The sequence below is a fragment of the Podarcis filfolensis genome (assembly GCF_964270895.1).
Source record: "Podarcis filfolensis genome assembly, chromosome: 8".
Lineage (NCBI taxonomy): Eukaryota > Metazoa > Chordata > Lepidosauria > Squamata > Lacertidae > Podarcis > Podarcis filfolensis.
The window spans coordinates 42762921-42782446 of record NC_139611.1 but is presented as its reverse complement, the minus strand read 5'-3'; the positions used below and the strand labels follow the sequence as shown (position 1 = coordinate 42782446).

The 19526-nt window shown below is 43.4% G+C and overlaps 1 protein-coding gene across 20 annotated transcripts in view; it reads left to right on the top strand.

The window, feature by feature from the left end:
• Positions 1-19526, top strand: part of ZFHX3 (zinc finger homeobox 3) — a 257142-nt gene that overhangs the window by 154217 nt on the left and 83399 nt on the right. For 16 of the 20 annotated variants that reach the window (XM_083626176.1, XM_083626174.1, XM_083626161.1 and 13 more), the window contains one exon: positions 14140-14214. The exons of the other annotated variants lie outside the window; for them this stretch is intronic. In XM_083626176.1, coding sequence (XP_083482302.1) covers positions 14140-14214 — 75 coding nt within the window. The remainder of the gene's footprint in view (positions 1-14139; positions 14215-19526) is intronic. 20 annotated transcript variants of the gene reach the window in all.

The window sequence follows — 19526 nt, the reverse complement described above, 5'->3', positions numbered from 1 at the left end:
GAGGATGCTACCCATGTACAAAACTGGTATTAAATCTGCAACTTCCTTCCAAACTCTTTAAGGAATTCACATTTTATATATGTGGAGGCTTCAGGCATTTGAGTCCTCCACTTATATAAAACTGCATGTCTCCAATTTTACCCACAAGGAAGGAGACTGAGCCTGACTTCCATGTCCTTTTAGAAATATCAGGCTTAGTCCTTCCCAGTTTGGCTCTAGTGTTGGGTAGTGTCCCAACCTGGTTAGATGGATTGGTTTGTAGTATTGGTAGAAGCACTGGCATTATTAGGATGATGTGACTTAGTCTAGAACAGGGGTCAGCAATCTTTTTCAGCCGTGGGCTGGTCCACCGTCCCTCAGACCATATGGTGGGCCGGACTGTATTTTGAAAAAAAAAAAATGAACGAATTCCTATGCCCCACAAATAACCTGGAGATGCATTTTAAAGAAAAGCACACATTCTGCTCATGTAAAAACACGCTGATTCCCGGACCTTCCGCAGGCCGGATTGAGAAGGCGATTGGGCTGCATCCAGCCCCCGGGCCTTAGGTTGCCTACCCCTGGTCTAGAAGGAGTTGAGTTTGGATATTGGAATCAGGAATGTTGGGAATCATACTGACAACAAATTCTGGCTCTTCATTTGTGTTTCTGCCCCTGTGGCTCAGAGTCTGGGGAACAGTCCTAGGGCCAGCTTTTCTTTTTTCAGGACCTTGAGTTGTGTATTGTAAAATGGAGATTGGTGGGATGTTTTCCTCTTGCTAATGTAATCCATTAGCCTGGCACATGCATAATCAGTTTAGAGTGCAGTTAACTGGATGTAATCGAGTTCTTGCCTCTCTGCTGGAGAAAATCCTCTCCAGATGCTGCCTGGGTGAGAGAGCTCAAGGCTTATCATACTTGCAATCCTCCTTACCCTGCCTTTTTGCCATTTTCCTTTTAAGTTGTTATTCCTTGGCTCCATGTATTGCATAAATGGTGCTAGGTGCCAGAAATGTGTGTGTGTGTGACTGACAAGTATCAGCAGAGGGACACTTGAAACCTTGCTCCTTGAGCAGGTTGCCTAGTGGGTTTTAGTGCTAATGAGAAAGCCCTTGTGGCGCTGATAAGATGTTGGCAAGCACCACCTATGTATAGCTTCAGTGGCAAAGTGGGCACAAAGTTAAGGTGGATGTGTTGGGAAGCCTGGATGCAAGAGGGAAAGAAATGCAAAAGCAAGCCATTCTTGCATGACAGGGAAATGAAAGACTTTTCAAACTAGTATTTGAAACCGCTGAATAATTCAACACTACATTTAAGTCTCCCAAAGAAGTGGACATTTTCATTTATTTATTTATTTGCTCCATAGCTTGTTAATGGCATGGATTCAAATGATGACCAATTTTACCACATTGGCTAGGCATGCAGTAGAGCAAGGAAGAGGAAATGTTGTGCCTCCAGATGTTGCTGAATTGTAACTCCCATCAGCCTTAGCAAACGTAGCCAGTGGCCAGGGATGATGGGTATTGTAGTCCAGTAACATCTGGAGGGACAAAGGTTCCCCACACTTGCAGTAGCTGCTGCTCACGTTGCACATTAGGGTCATGCTGTCAGAATAGATTGCTTGCTTAATAGCTGTTTTTTGGCATCTAAATATTCCTAATTATGCTTTAATTAGTCCCTTAACGGGACTTTCTGCTCAGTGGCTGATCCCCAAAAGCAGTTTACCAGCAAAGTCACCTTTTGTACATGTCAGGGGGCCCATTGGAGCTTGTGTTGGCAGTTGTCATTACAAGCCTGAGAGTAGTCCTGTATCTTCCTGATGTGGCAAAACTCTTGGAAAATAACTGAAAGTTGACACAGGTTGGACAAGAGTGTAGTAACTCAGATATTCTGTGTCCCTTACCTTTAAGCGGTTCCTAAGTAATACTATACAAGACAGGCTTCCTTCAGCAGTTCTGGATGGCCATTATAATAAGATTCCTTATGCAGACAGACTCTGTATTTTTTTGGTAACCCCATTATATGTTAACTTGTCCCCTATACACAGATCCAAGGAGGCACTTCTCTTTGTACAGGATAGTGGGCCCTTCCCAAGTGAGAGGGTTCAGTGTTCGTTGAGTGACAACAATACATTGGTGACACATAAGGTGGCCTTTTTTGTTGTGGCAGCAAAAAAGATCAGGAAAAAGGAACTGGATAAAATAGCCATAAACTATAAGGGAGATTCAGAGTACTAAATTGAAAATCAGTGTAGATGCAGGGGCATCCCTGTTATCAGATATCTCACATATGTTTACTGTTTTTATTTGCCGATGTCTGAGTTATATTTTAAGTTGACTGTGATTATATGGAATTGTCATGGCACAATAAACTTACTTTGATTTGATACAAGGCAGGCATCTACAGGTAAATAAATTTGCCCCCAGATCTGGGATTGAAAAAGAAACTCCTTGCACTTTTTGTTGAATGAAGCTGGAGAGATGCTGGCTCTGGGACAGCCTGCAGGAGTGTGTTGACTTTTCTTGGTGATGTGTGTTTCTTGCCACTCCATGCTCATGACTAGATGGTACATTGTGGGTAAAAGGAAGCAGTCTCTCCTTGCACCTTCATGTTTGCCATTAAGTTGTCTCTGTGGAACTCTCCTGTATGGACATCTGGATATATCATGCATTGGTGCACTCTATGCAAGTTTTTTCACTTCAGCTGTCTTTCTACTAGCGTGGTTTTCAGCCCTTTGTTTCTTTCCCCCAGATTATCCTCTTCAGGGAGGCCATAGCTGTCTGTACTTTTACTGTCATAGCTAAGTTAGATATTCCTGACTCTTCCCAAGAGTCAAGGATTGGCTCCTTGGTGAAGCATTTTATATTTGCTTTGGCACACTGGACTTAGTAGATGGCTGAGTGTGCCTACTGAGGTCTGGAAGCCTTACTTGTCCCCAAGCAGCTGAATAGTTCTTTGTGTACCTTGCTCCTGTTCTTCCTCCTCCTCCACTTCTTTGCTATGGCTGTTTGCATTCAGCAGTGGTGTTGTTGTTTCGTCCTGGATGGTCTTGTTGAGACCATTTGGCAGCGGGTGAGATGGTGCTCCAAATAAACTTCAGTTTGTGTGCAGAATGAAGATGATAAAAGCACTGGAAATGTTTCAGGAAGCAGAAAGTGAATCCTCTCAACTGAGAGGATGCTAATTACACAGCTAATTAATCCAACAGATGTTGCTCTCTCTTGGTGCAGATCATGCTAGTTAAGTAGGCTTCCTGCACACTCTTCAGAATGCCTTGGCGTACATTCTATGTTTATCATTTTAGGCGCTGGAGTGCCCGGAGCCTCTTTGAGGTTTCAGCCTTTAAAGCTGGGGGCAAAAGGAGCTGCAGACCTTACTGTAACCTGTGGAGACTCTCTCTTCCCTCAGCCTGAATCTTTTCCATCTAACAGATAATGTCCTCTAGGCTTGAATCATACCATATGTGTTTGCATGTGCTCTATGACATTCTTGTTTGCAAGTGATAGTAAAGGCATCAGTGAACAGACTGACACGTGTCAGGGGTTTGAACCCACCTAGGGTAGTAGAGCTCAATGTTCCTTGCATTGCCCTGCTTGCTCTTAAATTCTTTGGAGACTGACAGGCACTGAGCATCTCCTTAGCAAAGCCTTCAGTTAATCAGTCAGTTTACTGTGGTGGTGTTTATTATGAACATTTATATCCCACCTTTCCATCAGAATATTGTCTAATAATAAATAGAAAATATAGGAAAATACAAACTAAAAGCATTTAAAATGCACCATCAATAAAACATACCAAATAATAATATACTTCCTTTAAAAGTAAAGGAAGCATATAAGAGCAGGAGAAATTAAACATCCTATGATGAGCCATCTGAAAAAGAGAAGTTTGCTCTTCATTGAGAGAGGGTATTCCATAGTCTGGGTGCAGCCACTCACAGGTTTCTACAAAAATATCCTCTATACTTTACTGAGGACAGAGCTGACCCATCCATTAAGCAGGGTGAAACAGCTGCCTTGGGTAGCGGTAGAGAAGCAGTGCCAGTATTAACACCAATTTTTGAGATCTTGAAAGACCTCACATATTGTGGGAGATCTCATGAGATCTTAGCAAGATCTTGCCATAAATTGGCACCAATACCGATAGAGATGGGTGGTGTGGTGGTGGTGGCTGTGTCAGTGGCACAGCTGAACAGGATGCTGCTTCCATTTCTTCTCAAGGCTATCCCTGCCAGAAGTGAATTTCTCTTGCATATCTTAATTCCTGAAAGACCACCTGCCCAGGAAGCAAGATCTTCAGGGCATGTTTAGCCTGGAGAATAAAAAATGAAGGGGAGACATGATAGCTCTTCTTCAGATACCTGAAGGTCTGTTATGCAGAAAATAGAGCAGACTTGGGCATTGGAACTAATGGATGGAAATCGCAAAGAAGTGGATTTCACTGAACATTAGGAGATACTAAGCTAGTGGAACAGACAGCCTTGGAAAGTGTTGGGTGACCCTCCCCCCCCCCCCCCCCGCGAGGTTGTCCATATGACAGGGATGTTGTAGTTGCAGAGTCCTACATTGCAAACCCTGCACTGAGCAGGGGTTGAACTAAATTTTCTCTAAGGTCTCATCCAACTCCAATCCTCTGTGTCACCATGGCCAAGTTTGATATCACAAAGAAAAGATACAGTTGGTGCTCCAGCTGAAGTTGTGCAAATGCATTAATGCCAACAGTTGCCACCTGTGTATCCAAACACAGACTAGAATCCTGGAGTAACCCAACTTGCTAGCCTGATTCTTCAGGAGAGAATACTACTCGCTCTAAAAAATCCCGGGATAGTCTTTCTGTGTGGGTTCATGTAGATTAGAAGCTTAAACATCATGGAAAACAGAACAGAACCCTCTGGGGGCACCATAGGGCGCTAGCCAAGGGGCCAGACAGGAGCCTCCCAGCACCACCTTTTGGAACCAGCTGTCCAGGTAAAACTTGAACCACTGAGCGACACCCTGGGCAATAATGGTATCAAGTCAATGAAAGGTCCAGCAGAACCAATAGGGATGTATTTCCCTTTTCTAGTTCCTGGCATAGGACATCAGCTAAGGTGATCAAAATTGTTTCAATCCCTTAATCAGGTTTGAATATGGATTTAAAGTGGCCTTGATAATGTGTTTCATGCAGCTGAGAGACCATTTTGTGTTCAAGCACCTGGCCCAGAAATAGAATCTTAGACTGACCAGAAATTATTCAATTGAGTGGGATTCAGGGAAGGCTTTTTCAATAATGGCTTTTTTTAGGTTTGGTGAAACCACACCCTTATGTAAGGAGGCATTTACCACTCTCCTTAATTAGCCAGTTTCTCCTCCTCACTGTTTTTACCAGTCAGAAAGGCCCAGGGACACACACACACATGGTAGGCCTCACCTGTCCACATCCTTGGGCTGTGCAAATTGAAAAGAACAAGTAGTTGCTCTAGGTACCGCCACAGAACGTACACTAAGACTAGTAACAATAGGTTACTGAGGATTCCTCCTACTCCCCCTTAAGGCTCATGAGGCATCAGGCCCGTGGTTACACGAAATAACTTCGCTGGATGAGACTGCAGGGCGTAATGGCGATGGGAAAGTAAGCTTGCTTTGCCATCATTATTGCCACGGCATAAGTCCCTAAATTGTGTTCTAGTTTGAGTTGAGTTCTGATTTGTCCCGAATGTGCAACTATGTTTCTAAATCATTTGCTGAGGGACTAATGGGATGTTTCCCATGACAGCCTTGCAGTTACTCCTTGAGGTGAGTTCACCTGCTTGCATAAGAGCTGTGCTTCCATGCTAGTGTGGGTGGGAGGGAGGTGCCTCTGCTGCCCCTCTGGACAGAAAGCAGGCCATTGTTGTTTTGACTGAGTATTTATCTGAAGGTGGATTTTGCCTGAGGGCTGTTGTGGCTATAGGAACTGAGTCTCATGGAAAAGAAGGCAAAAGCCACAAACCCAGCAGGTGCTAGTAGCAGAAGAGCCGACGAGAAGCACTTGAAAGGAGCCAGGAGAGAGAAATATGGTCCAAGGCACAGGAGTGCTGCTTGGGGTCTTGGAGCCTCCTGTAAATCACGGTTACTGCACTTGATTCATCATAATTGATGCGGCCTCGTTGCCCACAGCTGATGAGGATTATATCAGCTTGGTTTAACAGTCTCATTTCCTACTCCCAGTGCACCCTTGTTTTAATGTGTTTCAGTTAATGAGGTAGAAGAGAGGATGAGGTGTTGCCATTTATACACAGCCAGAATCTGCGCAGAGGCTCCACCAGCACAGATACAGCTACTCTTGGGCATTGAGAAATCCATTGCTTGCCTTCCAGTGGATGCTTCTGGCTCATGGCTGCAGGGGGTCTGTTTCAGGCCCCACCTGAACCATGTATAAGGCAAAGCATTCGGGGGGGGGGGAGTGTTTGGATCCCCTGTCCACAAAGTCTTTGTAGCTGGAAGCAAAAGGCTTTGGTGTCTGGGGGTCTCAAAATCAGAAATGTGTGTGGAAGAGTTGAGGCAGAGCATAGCTTCCTACCTGCTCCCCAAATCCTATTATTAGGAACTGCTGCTGAGGTTGATGTTCTGTGGCTGTCTGTGAGGTCTTTGGCTGTGATAAGGGTTTCTTGTGCCAGAGCCTGGGAGGTCTTTGAGTTGTCACCCTTAAAAACTGCCCTCTGCTGCTTTGGTAGGGGGTAGTGTTCTATCTGAGCAGCAGCTGCCTGCAGGTGGAAGGGACACCCCCTCCTCTAGTTAACATTCTGGTGTGAAGTGTCTATAAATAGTTAAGCTGCCTGTTATCTAAGTCCTGGCCTGGTGCCAGGCCTTGGCATCAGCTGGCTGCCAGCACAGCCCCCAAGGCCTGCCTGTTTCAGCACTCCTGAAGGCAAAGCTGCTGTTGGTTTAAGCAGGAATTAAATAATTACCACGTCTTAGCTCTCCCCACCTTCCCTGGGCTGACACTATAAATTGTCAGCCTGCTTGTATTTAATGCGAATTATGTCATATGGTATCCCCTTTGATTTTGACATGCCTCAGTTTGTAAATACATGAGCCTCTCAAAGGATTGTGGTTAGCCTCGGGGGGCTGAGTGGGGAGCAAGCACAATGCTTGCCTCTTTCAACAGGCGGAGTAGTGCCTGGCATGGAAAGTGCTTGCTGCTGCTCAGCATGTGACGAAGGGAGGTTGTAGGAGAGCTGGAGAGCCATGGAGTCCCCACCCCCAGCTTGGCGGGGATCCTGTTGTGCGGTGCTGTGGCTGTTTGCCTTCATGAAGCTTCTCCAAAAATGTGGGTTCCCAGGCAGATGTGTGCTGCAACTGTGCAGGCATATAAATGAGCTTTGCATGAGGCAGCTCCTTATTTGGCTTCAGCAAAGTACAGCAGAAACAGTTGGGGCCAGATGTGTGAGATTCTCTTGCCAAGCAAGTGAAGGCTGTCTCTTCAGCATGCTTTTCTGAGCCCTGTTTTCATGTTTGCATTTTTTAGTTGCTACAGGAAGGGGGCTTCTGAAACTTGACCTTAAAGTAAAATGCAAAGCTGTGATTGTAAGAAACAGTGGTTACAAGCTGGGTGTAAACCAGGCTTCCTCAAACTCTGCCCTCCAGATGTTTTTGGCCTACAACTCCCATGATTCCTAGCTAGCTGGACCAGTGGCCAGGGATGATGGGAACTGTAGTCTCAAAACATCTGGAGGGCCTAGTTTGAGGAAGCCTGGTGTAAACAAATCAACAGGTAGTTAAAAAGTATTATTCTGGGATATTCTCCACAGAAAAGTGGTGGAAACCAAACAAATTTTCTAGACTTGAAACTGATAATAGATTCCTTAAAATGTGATTCAGTGAGTGGTGGTCTACTGGGGTCAGAAAGGGGTCTTTTCTCTCACTGCATGGCAACCACTACAAACAGGGCAGGTTCTTGAGTGACACTGAGATGTACCAAAATCATATTTTTTAATGCTGTGGATCGGAGGCTTACAAAGTAATTCCCCTTAAAGTCAGGTCAGCTGGACCTAGGGAACCATCTTAAAATGTGACTTGGTTCCTTGAATCTATGAAGAGCCTGGTGGCTGAAAGTCCAGCTTATCTTGTGTCCCCATAAGCAGGGCATGAAAACAACAGCCCTTCCCAACTGTGGCCCTCAAGCAACTTTCATTCAATAGCAACCCATGTCTTCTAAACAAGGAGGGTTCATTTAGCTCTGGTGGCCAACAGCAGTTGATCGGTGCATCCTCCCATTATTTTGCCTAATAAGCTTTTGAAGCCCACTAAACAAGTGGCCTAGGGACGCGGGTGGCGCTGTGGGTTAAACCACAGAGCCTAGGACTTGCCGATCAGAAGGTTGGCGGTTCAAATCCCTGCAACGGGGTGAGCTCCCATTGCTCGGTCCCTGCTCCTGCCAACCTAGCAGTTCGAAAGCACATCAAAGTGCAAGTAGATAAATAGGTACCGCTCCAGCAGGAAGGTAAACAGTGTTTCCGTGTGCTGCTCTGGTTCGCCAGAAGCGGCTTAGTCATGCTGGCCACATGACCCAGAAGCTGTACGCCGGCTCCCTCAGCCAATAAAGCGAGATGAGCGCCGCAACCCCAGAGTCGGTCACGACTGGACCTAATGGTCAGGGGTCCCTTTACCTTTAAACAAGTGGCCACCTCTGTATATTGTGGCAGCAATTCCCACAAGTTAATGACGGAGACAATTAGGAGACAACCAAACCAAAAGTTCAAAAAGGAGTGGGAAATTTATAAGGAATATTTAAAAAAACAGTGCCCTCAAATCAAAACCTGGACATGCTTTGATTAATTTTCGCAAATTACAATATGGATTAGAAGTACAGTGGTACCTCGGGTTACATACGCTTCAGGTTACAGACTCCGCTAACCCAGAAATAGTACCTTGGGTTAAGAACTTTGCTTCAGGATGAGAATAGAAATCGTTCAGCAGCGGAGCAGCGGCAGCGGGAGGCCCCATTAGCTAAAGTCGTGCTTCAGGTTAAGAACAGTTTCAGGTTAAGAACGGACCTCCGGAACGAATTAAGTACTTAACCCGAGGTACCACTGTATAGTATTCAAATAACAGAAGAAACGATGAAATGATTAAAGAAGCAGTTTTAACAAATAGATAAGGCAGACCTGCTTTGAGGAAGACAGAAGTCTACTAGGGAAGATAAGGAATTGGAAATGAAGAATATGGCGGCATAAGTTCTTTTGTAAGAACTTATTGATTTTGTTCTTTTTTTCTGTTATGATTTTTGTTAATCTATTGTGTGTGTTAAGTAAGAAAACTAATAAAAAGCATATTTTTTTAAAAAGTTAATGTATGTGTTGTGTGAAAGAACGTAAGAAGAGACTGGCTGTAGCTGGATCACGCCAAAGGGTCCAGCCTATCTAGTCCAGCATCCTGCTCTTTCAATGCCCAATCAGATGCCTCTTCTGGAAAGCCCACAAGCTGGATGAGAGCAGAACAGCACTCTCCCCACTCCTGATTCCCAGCAACTGGTATTCTGAGGAATACTTCCTTTTGTAGTGAAGATAGAACATGGCCATCATGGCTAGTAGCCATCAACAGCCTTGTCCTCCATGAATTTGTCTAATCCCCTTTTGAAGCCTTCCCTGTTGCTGGCCATTGCTAGCTCTTGCAGGAGCAAGTTCCACAGACTGCACCTGAACACATTGTAAATAATTACTTTTGTCTGTCCTGAATCTTCAGATTCATTGAATGAACCCAGTGGGTTCTAGTATTATGTCTACAAATTCTAGTAGAATGAAAGAGAGGAGAAAAAAACACCCTTTTCTTTTTTCCAAAATGTTCAGTTTTATATCTGCTTTCCTACACCACCCCCCATTTCCCCCTCTTTAGGTAAAATTACCCAAACAGTTTAGCTTTTCATTGTGGACTGCAGGCCAAACTTCAAAGACTCTCCCCAAAGGAAAAGGGGTTATTGATGGCTTCCGAAAGCCCTTGATGTTATGGATATGTGGAAATCCTAAATGCTAGTGTTAACCCTGTATGTATGTATGCATGTATGCATGAATTATTATAATATGAAGCAACTAAAATTGCTAGGCATTCTACAAAAATTTAAAGCAAAGGCTCTGCCTGCAGGCTTACAATTGAAAGCATACCATGATGGTAGAAAGGTGTTCTCTGAGGTCAGTTCACACTTTAGTAGTGGAATGCTTTGTGCACAGTAATAGTTAGCTTGTGTATCTTAGCAGGTCATGGATCTGTCCCACCACTTTCTCAATTGTGCACTAGGGCAATATGTTCTTATAATATGAATCTGATGGTGTGCTAGTGTCCCTCATAAAAAAGCATTGAGATGAAAACCAACGCTACCTTCTTGATCAGCAAATGTAAAATTTGCCACATGTCTGATCTCCAAGTTATTGGCTTACAATTTAACGTTGCCTATGCAGGTGAATTGCTGCTGTGAGTAAAGAAAATAGCCAAGTTGGGCCTTCACTTTAGTTGGATGCCTCTAATTTGCTTGTTTTAGCATTTGCACATCCCTTCTGTGAACATGGTTAATGATAAAACTAGTTGGCTAGGCTGAGTGTTTTACTGAAACAATTGCCCCACAAGTAGGGATTGGAACTTGGGTCTCTCCAGTCTCAGTCTGATGCTGTAACTGCTAAAAATCCATAGCATTGATGTTCTGATCCTGGAGGGACCCTAAACCCAAGGGAAACAAGCCAAGGTAAAGCGCTGGGACTAGAGCTTCCCAGAGGAGACTGATCGCGGCAGAGGCCCAAGGGAGACTGAGAGATGCCCCTTCCTGGTCACTTGCTAGGTTATAAGGTACACCTGGTCCCTCTCAGGCTTTTTCTTCCTCCTAAGTAGACTCCTGTGGATGACGTCTCCTGGTGACTAGGGTCACATCTACATGGTACATTTAGAGCACTGTTATGACACTTTAACAGCCATGAAGAATCCTGGGAACTCTAGTTTGTTAAGGGCATTGAGAATTGTAGCTCTGTGAGGTCAGTACCCTTAATAAAGTACAGTTCCCAGAATTCTTTGGGGGGGAGCTATGATTGTTAAAGTGGTATAAGAGTGCTTTAAATGTATGGTGTATCGGGTGTGGATATGACCCAAATGTGAATTTCCTGCCGTTGGCTCTGGATTTCCCACATGGCATGAAGAGGTATAGTTGGGTTGAGGCATAGAGGGGTTTACGTTGAGGACTGGCAAGATGCCTCAGGGTAGCTGAGTACTACCCAGCTACTGGGGGGCTCGGTGGGCTATCCAGAACTGCCACTGGGGGCAAGGACTTTATGCTGGGTCCCAGAACTCCTACTTGGAAGAGTGCCTACTGAATACTTTTGTATTCTAGCACTGCTCTGAGATCACTCCCTATAATCAAGTTCATGCACTCATTGGTAGGCACTGTGCATTTATTACTATCTCATTTCTTAGAATGAGATAGGCCTTTGTTTGGCCTCCAGAATATATGCCTTTGCTTCTGTTACGCACCATCAATTGGTTGCCCAGTGACAATATAGCTACTATATGCATTAAATAAATGACTTGAAGTAAATGTGTTTATTGGGACATGAACAACCCAGAAGAAGATCTGTTGTGCCTTTGACTGAGCATAGGATGGGAGAAATTGGGACTGATTCCAACAGAAGCAAGTCTCACAAAAGTTAGTGACCATAGTTCAAGTGGCCCTTGTTTCCCAGGGAGGGTTGCAGAATTGCCCCCGCTTATGTGGACCTGTTTCAACTTGCATGATGAACCTTTCCGATGTTGTGCTCCTCAGTTGTCCATAAACTAGTGACCCCTTCAATAGGCTGGATCTCATGTGTCTTACATTCTTGGAGCTTATGCAGCAAGTCCCTGGTCTCACTTGAGTGTCCAGCTAAAGCTGCCTTTGTCAGGTGCTTTGGGACTGAGTGGCTCTATGGGCTTCTTGGTATTCTGCCTTTATCCAAGACCAGCCCATTGAAGCTACTCTGGGGTCATTTCTGGAGTGCTTCTGCCTTGGGGTTCCCAGTAGAAGCTTATCTCAGAACAAGCTGTGTGGGCAAGGAATTCAGGGTGTTAGCTGGTTTCTAGATCTAGTTGGCAAAGTGTTCCTTTAGTGAGCAGTGGCCACAAATAGGCAGAGCAAGAGAGCACTACCAAGATTTGATTCACACTACCTTTTCATCTCCTGGCTGAACCTCCAGATTTCTAAAGACACAAAGTTGTTCTGATAAAAAGTAATTAATCCATGCAACTTGCTTATTGCCAGATGGTATATAGACAGGAGGTTTGTATGATTCTGACAAGGGTGTTTGTGTGATAGGTAGAAGACAGGGTGTAAAACCTTAAGAGCTGAAGTGATGAAAATCTTATGCTGAGGTTTAATGTATGCAAGTGTTGAAGCCAACCCCAGAGCTGAGTCAGGATATCCCAGAGATGAAGCCTTCCTAGTCATGTATTATGTATGTATGTATGTATGTATGTATGTATGTATTTATTATTTCCTTTTGGATGTATACTAAATGCAAGGATATGCAAGATCGGCAACTTGTATTTTTAAATTAAAAAAAATAGAGTAAATGTGAAGGCATAATATTGTTTCAATAATGAAATACTTTTTTTAAAAAAATAACACCTCATACTCACTCATATTATTCCTGTTGTGTTTTTTAGTCTGCAATCCTTTTCTTTAAAAATATCCTAGGAAGGAAATTCCACAACCTTTCTAAGTTCTGCATAATTTTTTCCTAATACTTAAATTTTTTGGTAGATGTTGATATCTATCCAAGCTGCCTAGTTTTAACAGAAACCCAAGCTGGTCTGTTTACAGCCTTCCCCTTCTGTATATCCATCTCTTGTGGAATGGATACTGTTGTTGTCTTCTGGTTTACTCATTAGATATTATTAGGTTTATTTATTGAAAGAATTGTTATCCAGAATGTGGTCTGAATTATTGGCTGATGATGATCAGTCTACTACTTCATGAGGTTTTGAAATCCTGGTTAAAGTACAACTCAGTTACTGTTGCTGCTGCTTTAAAGTTCAAGTATAGTTAAGGCTGGAGAGGGGGATTTGTTCTACGGATTGGAGGAAGTCCCTGAACCTGCTGCATGCTCACTGTCTTTTGATTACAACTTCTTTATCATTATGACTCTGGCTTCATCAGCCCCTGGACAGTCCTTTCAGATCTTGATGGTCATTGCAATGGTGTGTGCAGCAGTGATGTGGCACAGAAAATCTTTTCACTACTAGAAAATTATCTGCTTTAAAAATTCCAGATCAAGTGGGGGCTGGAATGGATACAATGCCAATCATATCTAAAGCAAAATCTTAATTAACTTTTTCCAGGTGACTTTCACTAGAAAGCACAAATATTTATGCACACAGGTATAACAAAAATAATATGTTAACAGTTTTCAGAGCTTAGTCCCCCTGCCCTTTAAAATCTAAAGTCAGGGATGTGTGTTTCTATTGAGTTTGTTATGTTTTAAAACACTTTAAAGCATTAATAAAATAACAATAACATTTAAACCATACTTTGTGAACCTTATTGATTCCCCCAGCCCCCACCAGTCAAATATTTAAGTTCGATTACTTTTGGCTATTGGAATCTTTTTAGAAGATAGCTCGGCAGCATTTAAAATTAACATGATATGCTGTAGTTTTTGTTTACTAAATGTGGGGCAAAGAAACATGTGAAGCAGGAAACGCCCCCCCTCAAATTCCAGTTCAAATTGTCCTGGTGCTGGAATGGGTGTTGTGTGGGGAAAAGAGGAAAGGGGATTTCCCATGTCTGGATCTCTCTTCTAGCTAGGCTACATGCTTGTTGAAAGCTTGCACCCAAGGCCAGAGGAGAATAACGCTAGCAGGTCATTCAACCTCTTTCTGAAAGAAGTAAGGCAGGAGAGCCCAGCTGGACTCCACACAGCAGCCTATCAAAGAGGTGGCATGAGAAGAGTACAAGTATCCTTATACAGTATTTCTGACTACAGTAATACAGTCCTCGGTTTGTCCTGTCTTATAACACCCACACACTGAACAAAACAGTGAGGTAGAAGGAAACTGGGAGGCATCCAAACTAGAAATTGTAATGAATGGCCCTTTATCTACCCTCACAGTGACCAGCTAAATGTAAATTTAGGCCATGACAATGTGTCAAAATTTCTAGACATGATAAATGATTGTGTCTTAACAGTTAGCCATGGAACCAACAAGAGGAGAGGCGACTCTTGATTTAATCCTATATGATGCCCTGGATCTGGTGCAAGATGTAAGTGTTGTTGAACTGTTTGGAAACGCTGACTACAATGCTAACAGATTCTACATGCATACATGCATACTGTCCAAAATGTGTTAACATAAATAATTGATTTTCAGAGGAGGAGATGGATAGATAGACAGATAGATAGATAGACAGATAGATAGATATGGCTGGGAAAAAAGCGAAAAAGGAGAGAGAACATAGAGGTTTTAAAAAACGTATTATAGTGGAGGCTCCAATAAATTATATATTGTAAATTAGAATGAGCACAAACCAGTCCAAAAACCTAATGTCATTAAATAAGAGTAAAGGTGGCTGTAAGAGGCAAGAGATATTCCTTTTAAGAAGTAGAGGTCTTGCCCAAATATGGAAAATAAGAACACAAACTCTGTAAATGCAAATATGAATTGTCAATAATGCAAGCAAATAAGGAATTTTGAGGAGCAGTTGCTATAGATATAAAGAAAGTTATAAATAAATCAGAAGTAGGAAAACAACTAGATGGATTTTTAGATGATACACATGTGAAAGGATTGCTATAGGAGGGCTGGAAGGCTGCCAAAAAGCTAAATCAACCCTCTACATCTATATTCAGTACAGATGCTGGAGAAACACCTATATTTGGACCATCATTTTAGGAGGAAGAGGAGGCACCTAACCAACAAACTGTAGTTTTGGTAGTAGTATTGGTTAAATACTGGCAAGTCATTAGGGCTGTATTAGTGCTGAGACACAATAGGTGTGCTTTTCACAAGCAAGCCTCCTCCTCCCCCTTGGCTATTGTTGCACCCCTTCGTGTGACTAGGATGTAAAATTGTTTCTGAGGGGGACATAATCTGGAGAAGAGAATGTGTTCTGTTGCCAAGGCTATGAGGTAGGCCTGATCCAGTTATGCTTGGTTGACTAGTTGGGGCACAGCGTGGTGTGTGTGTTCATCTGATTGTGCATCCACTTTCTGTTTCTGCTGGTTGTGACCAGAGGCGGGTGGAGACTTGTTTTGCAGTGCTGGTGGGCAACAAAACTGCCAACATAGCTTGGTAAGCCAGCTAGCATTGGCCAGGCTACCTGAGCAAAGAAGATGTGTTTCTTCTGATGCTGCTGGGGGAGGAGAAAGGAGGGAAAGAAATCATGTGCGTAATGGCTGTGAAAACACATGACAAAATACTTGAAAGAGTAGAAGATAAAATGTTTTTTCTACTATTTTCCACACCTCACAACAAATTGGCATGACACACTATCCTTTAACAGACATATGCAGCATCTGCAATATTAACTTGCCAGGGGACTGAAAGATGCTCAGTATTACACCATGAAGATGGGGGGGCAGGGAGTCCAAGGGAAAATGCATGAAATTATGTATTTCTTGTCCTATCTTCCACTTAATTTAGTGGAAAGCATTATAAAGACCAGAATAGCCAAATATAGACTTAGGAGTAGTTGCCTAGATGCTAAATTGGTGTGTGTAGGTATCCAGAGCTGTAGAAGCATTATCTTTGACAATAAAGAGTTAACTGTCTGCTGTGTGCATTCCTTTGACTGGGAAGCACCCTTGAGACATAATATTAGCACCCCAGTAGTCCAGAACCAGGATCTCTTCCCCAGAAGTTCTGTGATTTTAATTTAACATATTTATTAAAACATTTATATTCTGCCTTTCTGTTGGGGATTCTTAGTTATAAAGTTTAAAGCAATATTTTAAAAGTCATAGATAACAGAAAGAGGCAGGGAAACACAGAGAAGATTTGTTTCAAGCACGAAGTTCCCCTGAAAAGTCAAGTTTTAGCTGCTTACCAAAAGACAAGCAATGAGGCTAAATAGATAGGTCTGCTTGGGGAGGATGTTCCACAAGTTAGACACAGCAGCCACTAAAGCCTCACCTCATGGTTACAGTCAAATGATGAATGAGTCTGCTCTTGACAGTTCCTGGTGCATTTGGAGATTCTAGAGATTGAACCAGAGACCACTGGCAGCAAAGCATGTGCTCTACCCTTAAGCTATGGCTCCTAATGATGGGGATGCTCTTAAGGATGAAACATCTGTAGTGGAGAGCAGCAGATTGTTTAGCACTTAAATGGGATCTAGGATATCTTAAGGTTGCCCTGAATTGGCACATTATAGGTCTTGCCTCAGTTTTCCCAACTTCCCCAGGATAATGAATTTTGCATACAAAGTTGATGGTATACGCGTATTAAATTATAGGGTGAGCCTCAGACGTCTTCATGCCATTAGCTGAGAAACAAGTACTGTTAACTCTGTCTCTGAAGACAGGATTAGATCTGTGCGCTAGGTGTTATTTCTGTTAACTTCCAAGTGAGTGTGTCCATCTTGCAGAGCTACTACACTAGTTTGTGGAGCTAAAATGTATGCTGAATTTTCACCAACAAAAAGTGTCAGGTTAAGCTTCATCCCCCCAATACCTTTTCATTAAAAAACTATTTTTATTAATTATTAAATTTCTACCCCATCCTTCCTCCCAAAGGTGGTATGGTAAAGTAGCAAAGCAATATAATTAAAATATTAAGAGCATCTAAAAATATTTTAGATGTGCTGTTTGCAGCTTGTTAGAAGCTTCTTGGTTCTATGTCAATTTACAAGCTAGGTAGTTTGGGATCGCATAAAAAAAATAATGATACAAAGTCATAATGCAACCAATCGTATTTGTATTGTCATAGAGCAAAATCGGAGTAAGGGCAGGAAGCATTGCCTTCACTCTAAATGGACTGCCTAGTACAGTGGTGCCCCGCAAGACGAATGCCTCACAAGACGGAAAACTCGCTAGACGAAAGAGTTTTCCGTTTTGGAGGTGCTTCGCAAAACGAATTTCCTATGGGCTTGCTTCGCAAGACGAAAATGTCTTGCGAGTTCCTGCGGGTTTCCCCCCCCCCCTTTTTCTAAGCTGCTTATCTGCTAAGCCGATAAGCCGCTAAAAGCCGCTAATAGCGCTAATCCGCTAATCCGTCAATGGGCTTGCCTCGCAAGACGAAAAAACCGCTAGACGAAGAGACTCGCAGAATGGATTCTTTTCGTCTTGCGAGGCACCACTGTAATACCACCTAGCCAATCAGGTGACTTCATGAAGCCAAATCAGAGTGAAGGCAAGGCTTCCTGCATCTCTTGCTGGATATTTTAGCCTATTTTGCAGGCTTCCAGAAAAATTGGATAATGGTGGTAGGGATGGGAACTTTATAAGAGGCATGTTTTTTCATAAAATGTGTACTTCCCATCAGTTCAGTCTTGCTCATAAACATGGCATGATCATTTAGGTGAACCAACCTGCTGTAAGGATTTGTAACTTCTGAGAAGACAGTCACATTTTTATGCTTAGGAATTGAGATTTATCCCAACATTTGTTTTCCTGCCTTCTCTCATTGTGGCCAAAGAGCTGTAGAAGCCCTCACCAAAGAAATGGTCAGGTTCAAGGTACCTTCTGCATACATTCTTTGCCCCCTTTTAGCGTGTTCATAGTTCCATACCATTATTCTGCAAGGAGGCTGGCATGTGCACACCTGAAAGGGATGGTTTCTGCTTCTAGGCCTCTTGATCTTGTTGCTGCTGCTGGCTTCTGGTCTTTCCTCTGTGTAGCCTAAGGGCCCCGCAGCCCAACAGTCTTCTGTCTTTCGGAATGGTTGTAGTGAGTGATTAATTAGGATTCTGTGGCCTGCTGTGCAATTGGGGAAGACTTGCTTGGTCCCATCTCTACTGCTGCGTGTCCACCTGTCCCTGGGGAGGAGGCCGTGTTGCTCTCTGAAACCTGCATGCAGAGCAGCCTCGTTAAGGACTGATCTGTTTAGCTGGCTTGTGCTGCAGCCAGGCTCTTGCCTCCCTCTGGGCTTTAGCCCCTCCTCATTAAGCCAGTTGGGGCTATTGATTGGGCGTTTGTGTTTGGAAGAGTCTTACTTACTCCATGCATTATCTTGACAGATTGATCAGACCTGATTGAGAACCTCTTAAAGGAACGAACAGCTGTAATGGGAAAGTTGGACTCTGTCATCCGTTAGGGTGATTCTGGGAGCGAGAGGAACAAGGCTGACATCTTGGAGCAATTGTATTTACAATTAACATGGCTGAAAACGATTGCCTCTATTGATCCCCCCTTCCTGCAATTACAGCCCCATTGTTTACATTCCAGCACTTCAGTTATAAAAAGGAAATTCAATAATTATTGCATTATTTAAAGTTAAAGTGCCACAGAGTTTGCTGGCTGTGCTTGCTGGTTGATTTAACGTTCAGTAAAATCTATGCTGAGCTCTCCATCTTTAGGCTGAGCAATATTGGCTTTTAATGAGGCTTCAAGGGTGGAGCAAAAATCCACCTGCCGGTCGTGTGTTTCTGTTGTTTATGGGGGATCCTGACAGAGACTCCATTGCATGTAGGTGTTGGTAGAGGAACAAACCTTGGGCCGTCCAGCCATTTCTGTACTGGAATGGATGGGGGAAAGCAAAGGGGTGAGCAATCTGAAATACTGCCCTAAAATAGATTTGCCTTTTGGTTCTATGGAAGGGGCAGAAGAAGGGTTCAGAGGCCCCAGCAACAGCAGCCTTTTGCTTGCTTCTGCCACTCTTAGCACAGGCTTCACAGAGCAGTTGACCATGGGGAGATGGTTGACTACTGCTTGCTGCAGTGACAGTTGCAATTTCTAATCTTCCCTGAGATATAAAAGGGAGTTTAACTATTTATAAAACTCAGAAGCCTTCTGTAACAGTGATGTGAACAAGCCATGTATGACTATGTCAGCCAGGATCCATGCAGTGTTGGGGTAGAAGAAGCATAAAAAGTTGTCCTAAAATTTTGGCAACATGAAGGCATCTGGGCCCAATATATGACCTTCACAGAACCTACTGAGTGGTTTTACTTCTATAGGTTGAACCCAAAGCTTCTCACCTGCCCTCTTTGTCACCCTTCCTCATGATAAGCTAGAATTGGGGAGCCTGTGGCCCTCCAGCTTCCATCATCATTGACCATCCATTGACCATGCTGACTGAGGTTAATGGGAGTTGGTGTCCAACAACTTCTGGAGGGCCAGTCCTGGGAAACCAGGACTGGTTTCCAAGGAACTGGCTTTTCAGTTCAAATCAGTATGTATAATTCTGTCATTATCCATTGCCTTTAGCCTTCATTGCTTCCTTCTGTAGATTTACCAGTTCACAGTGCACCAATCACAATAGAGGCCACAACTGGCAGACAATACCCACATACCTGTCAACTTCTAGAGTCCAGACCTAGCAGCCCAAAATAGTTTTGGTCTTGCCCACACCCAGCCCAGCATCCCCTAGACCTGCTTTCTCCTTGACTTCAACCCCTGTGTCTTACTTTGTTCTACT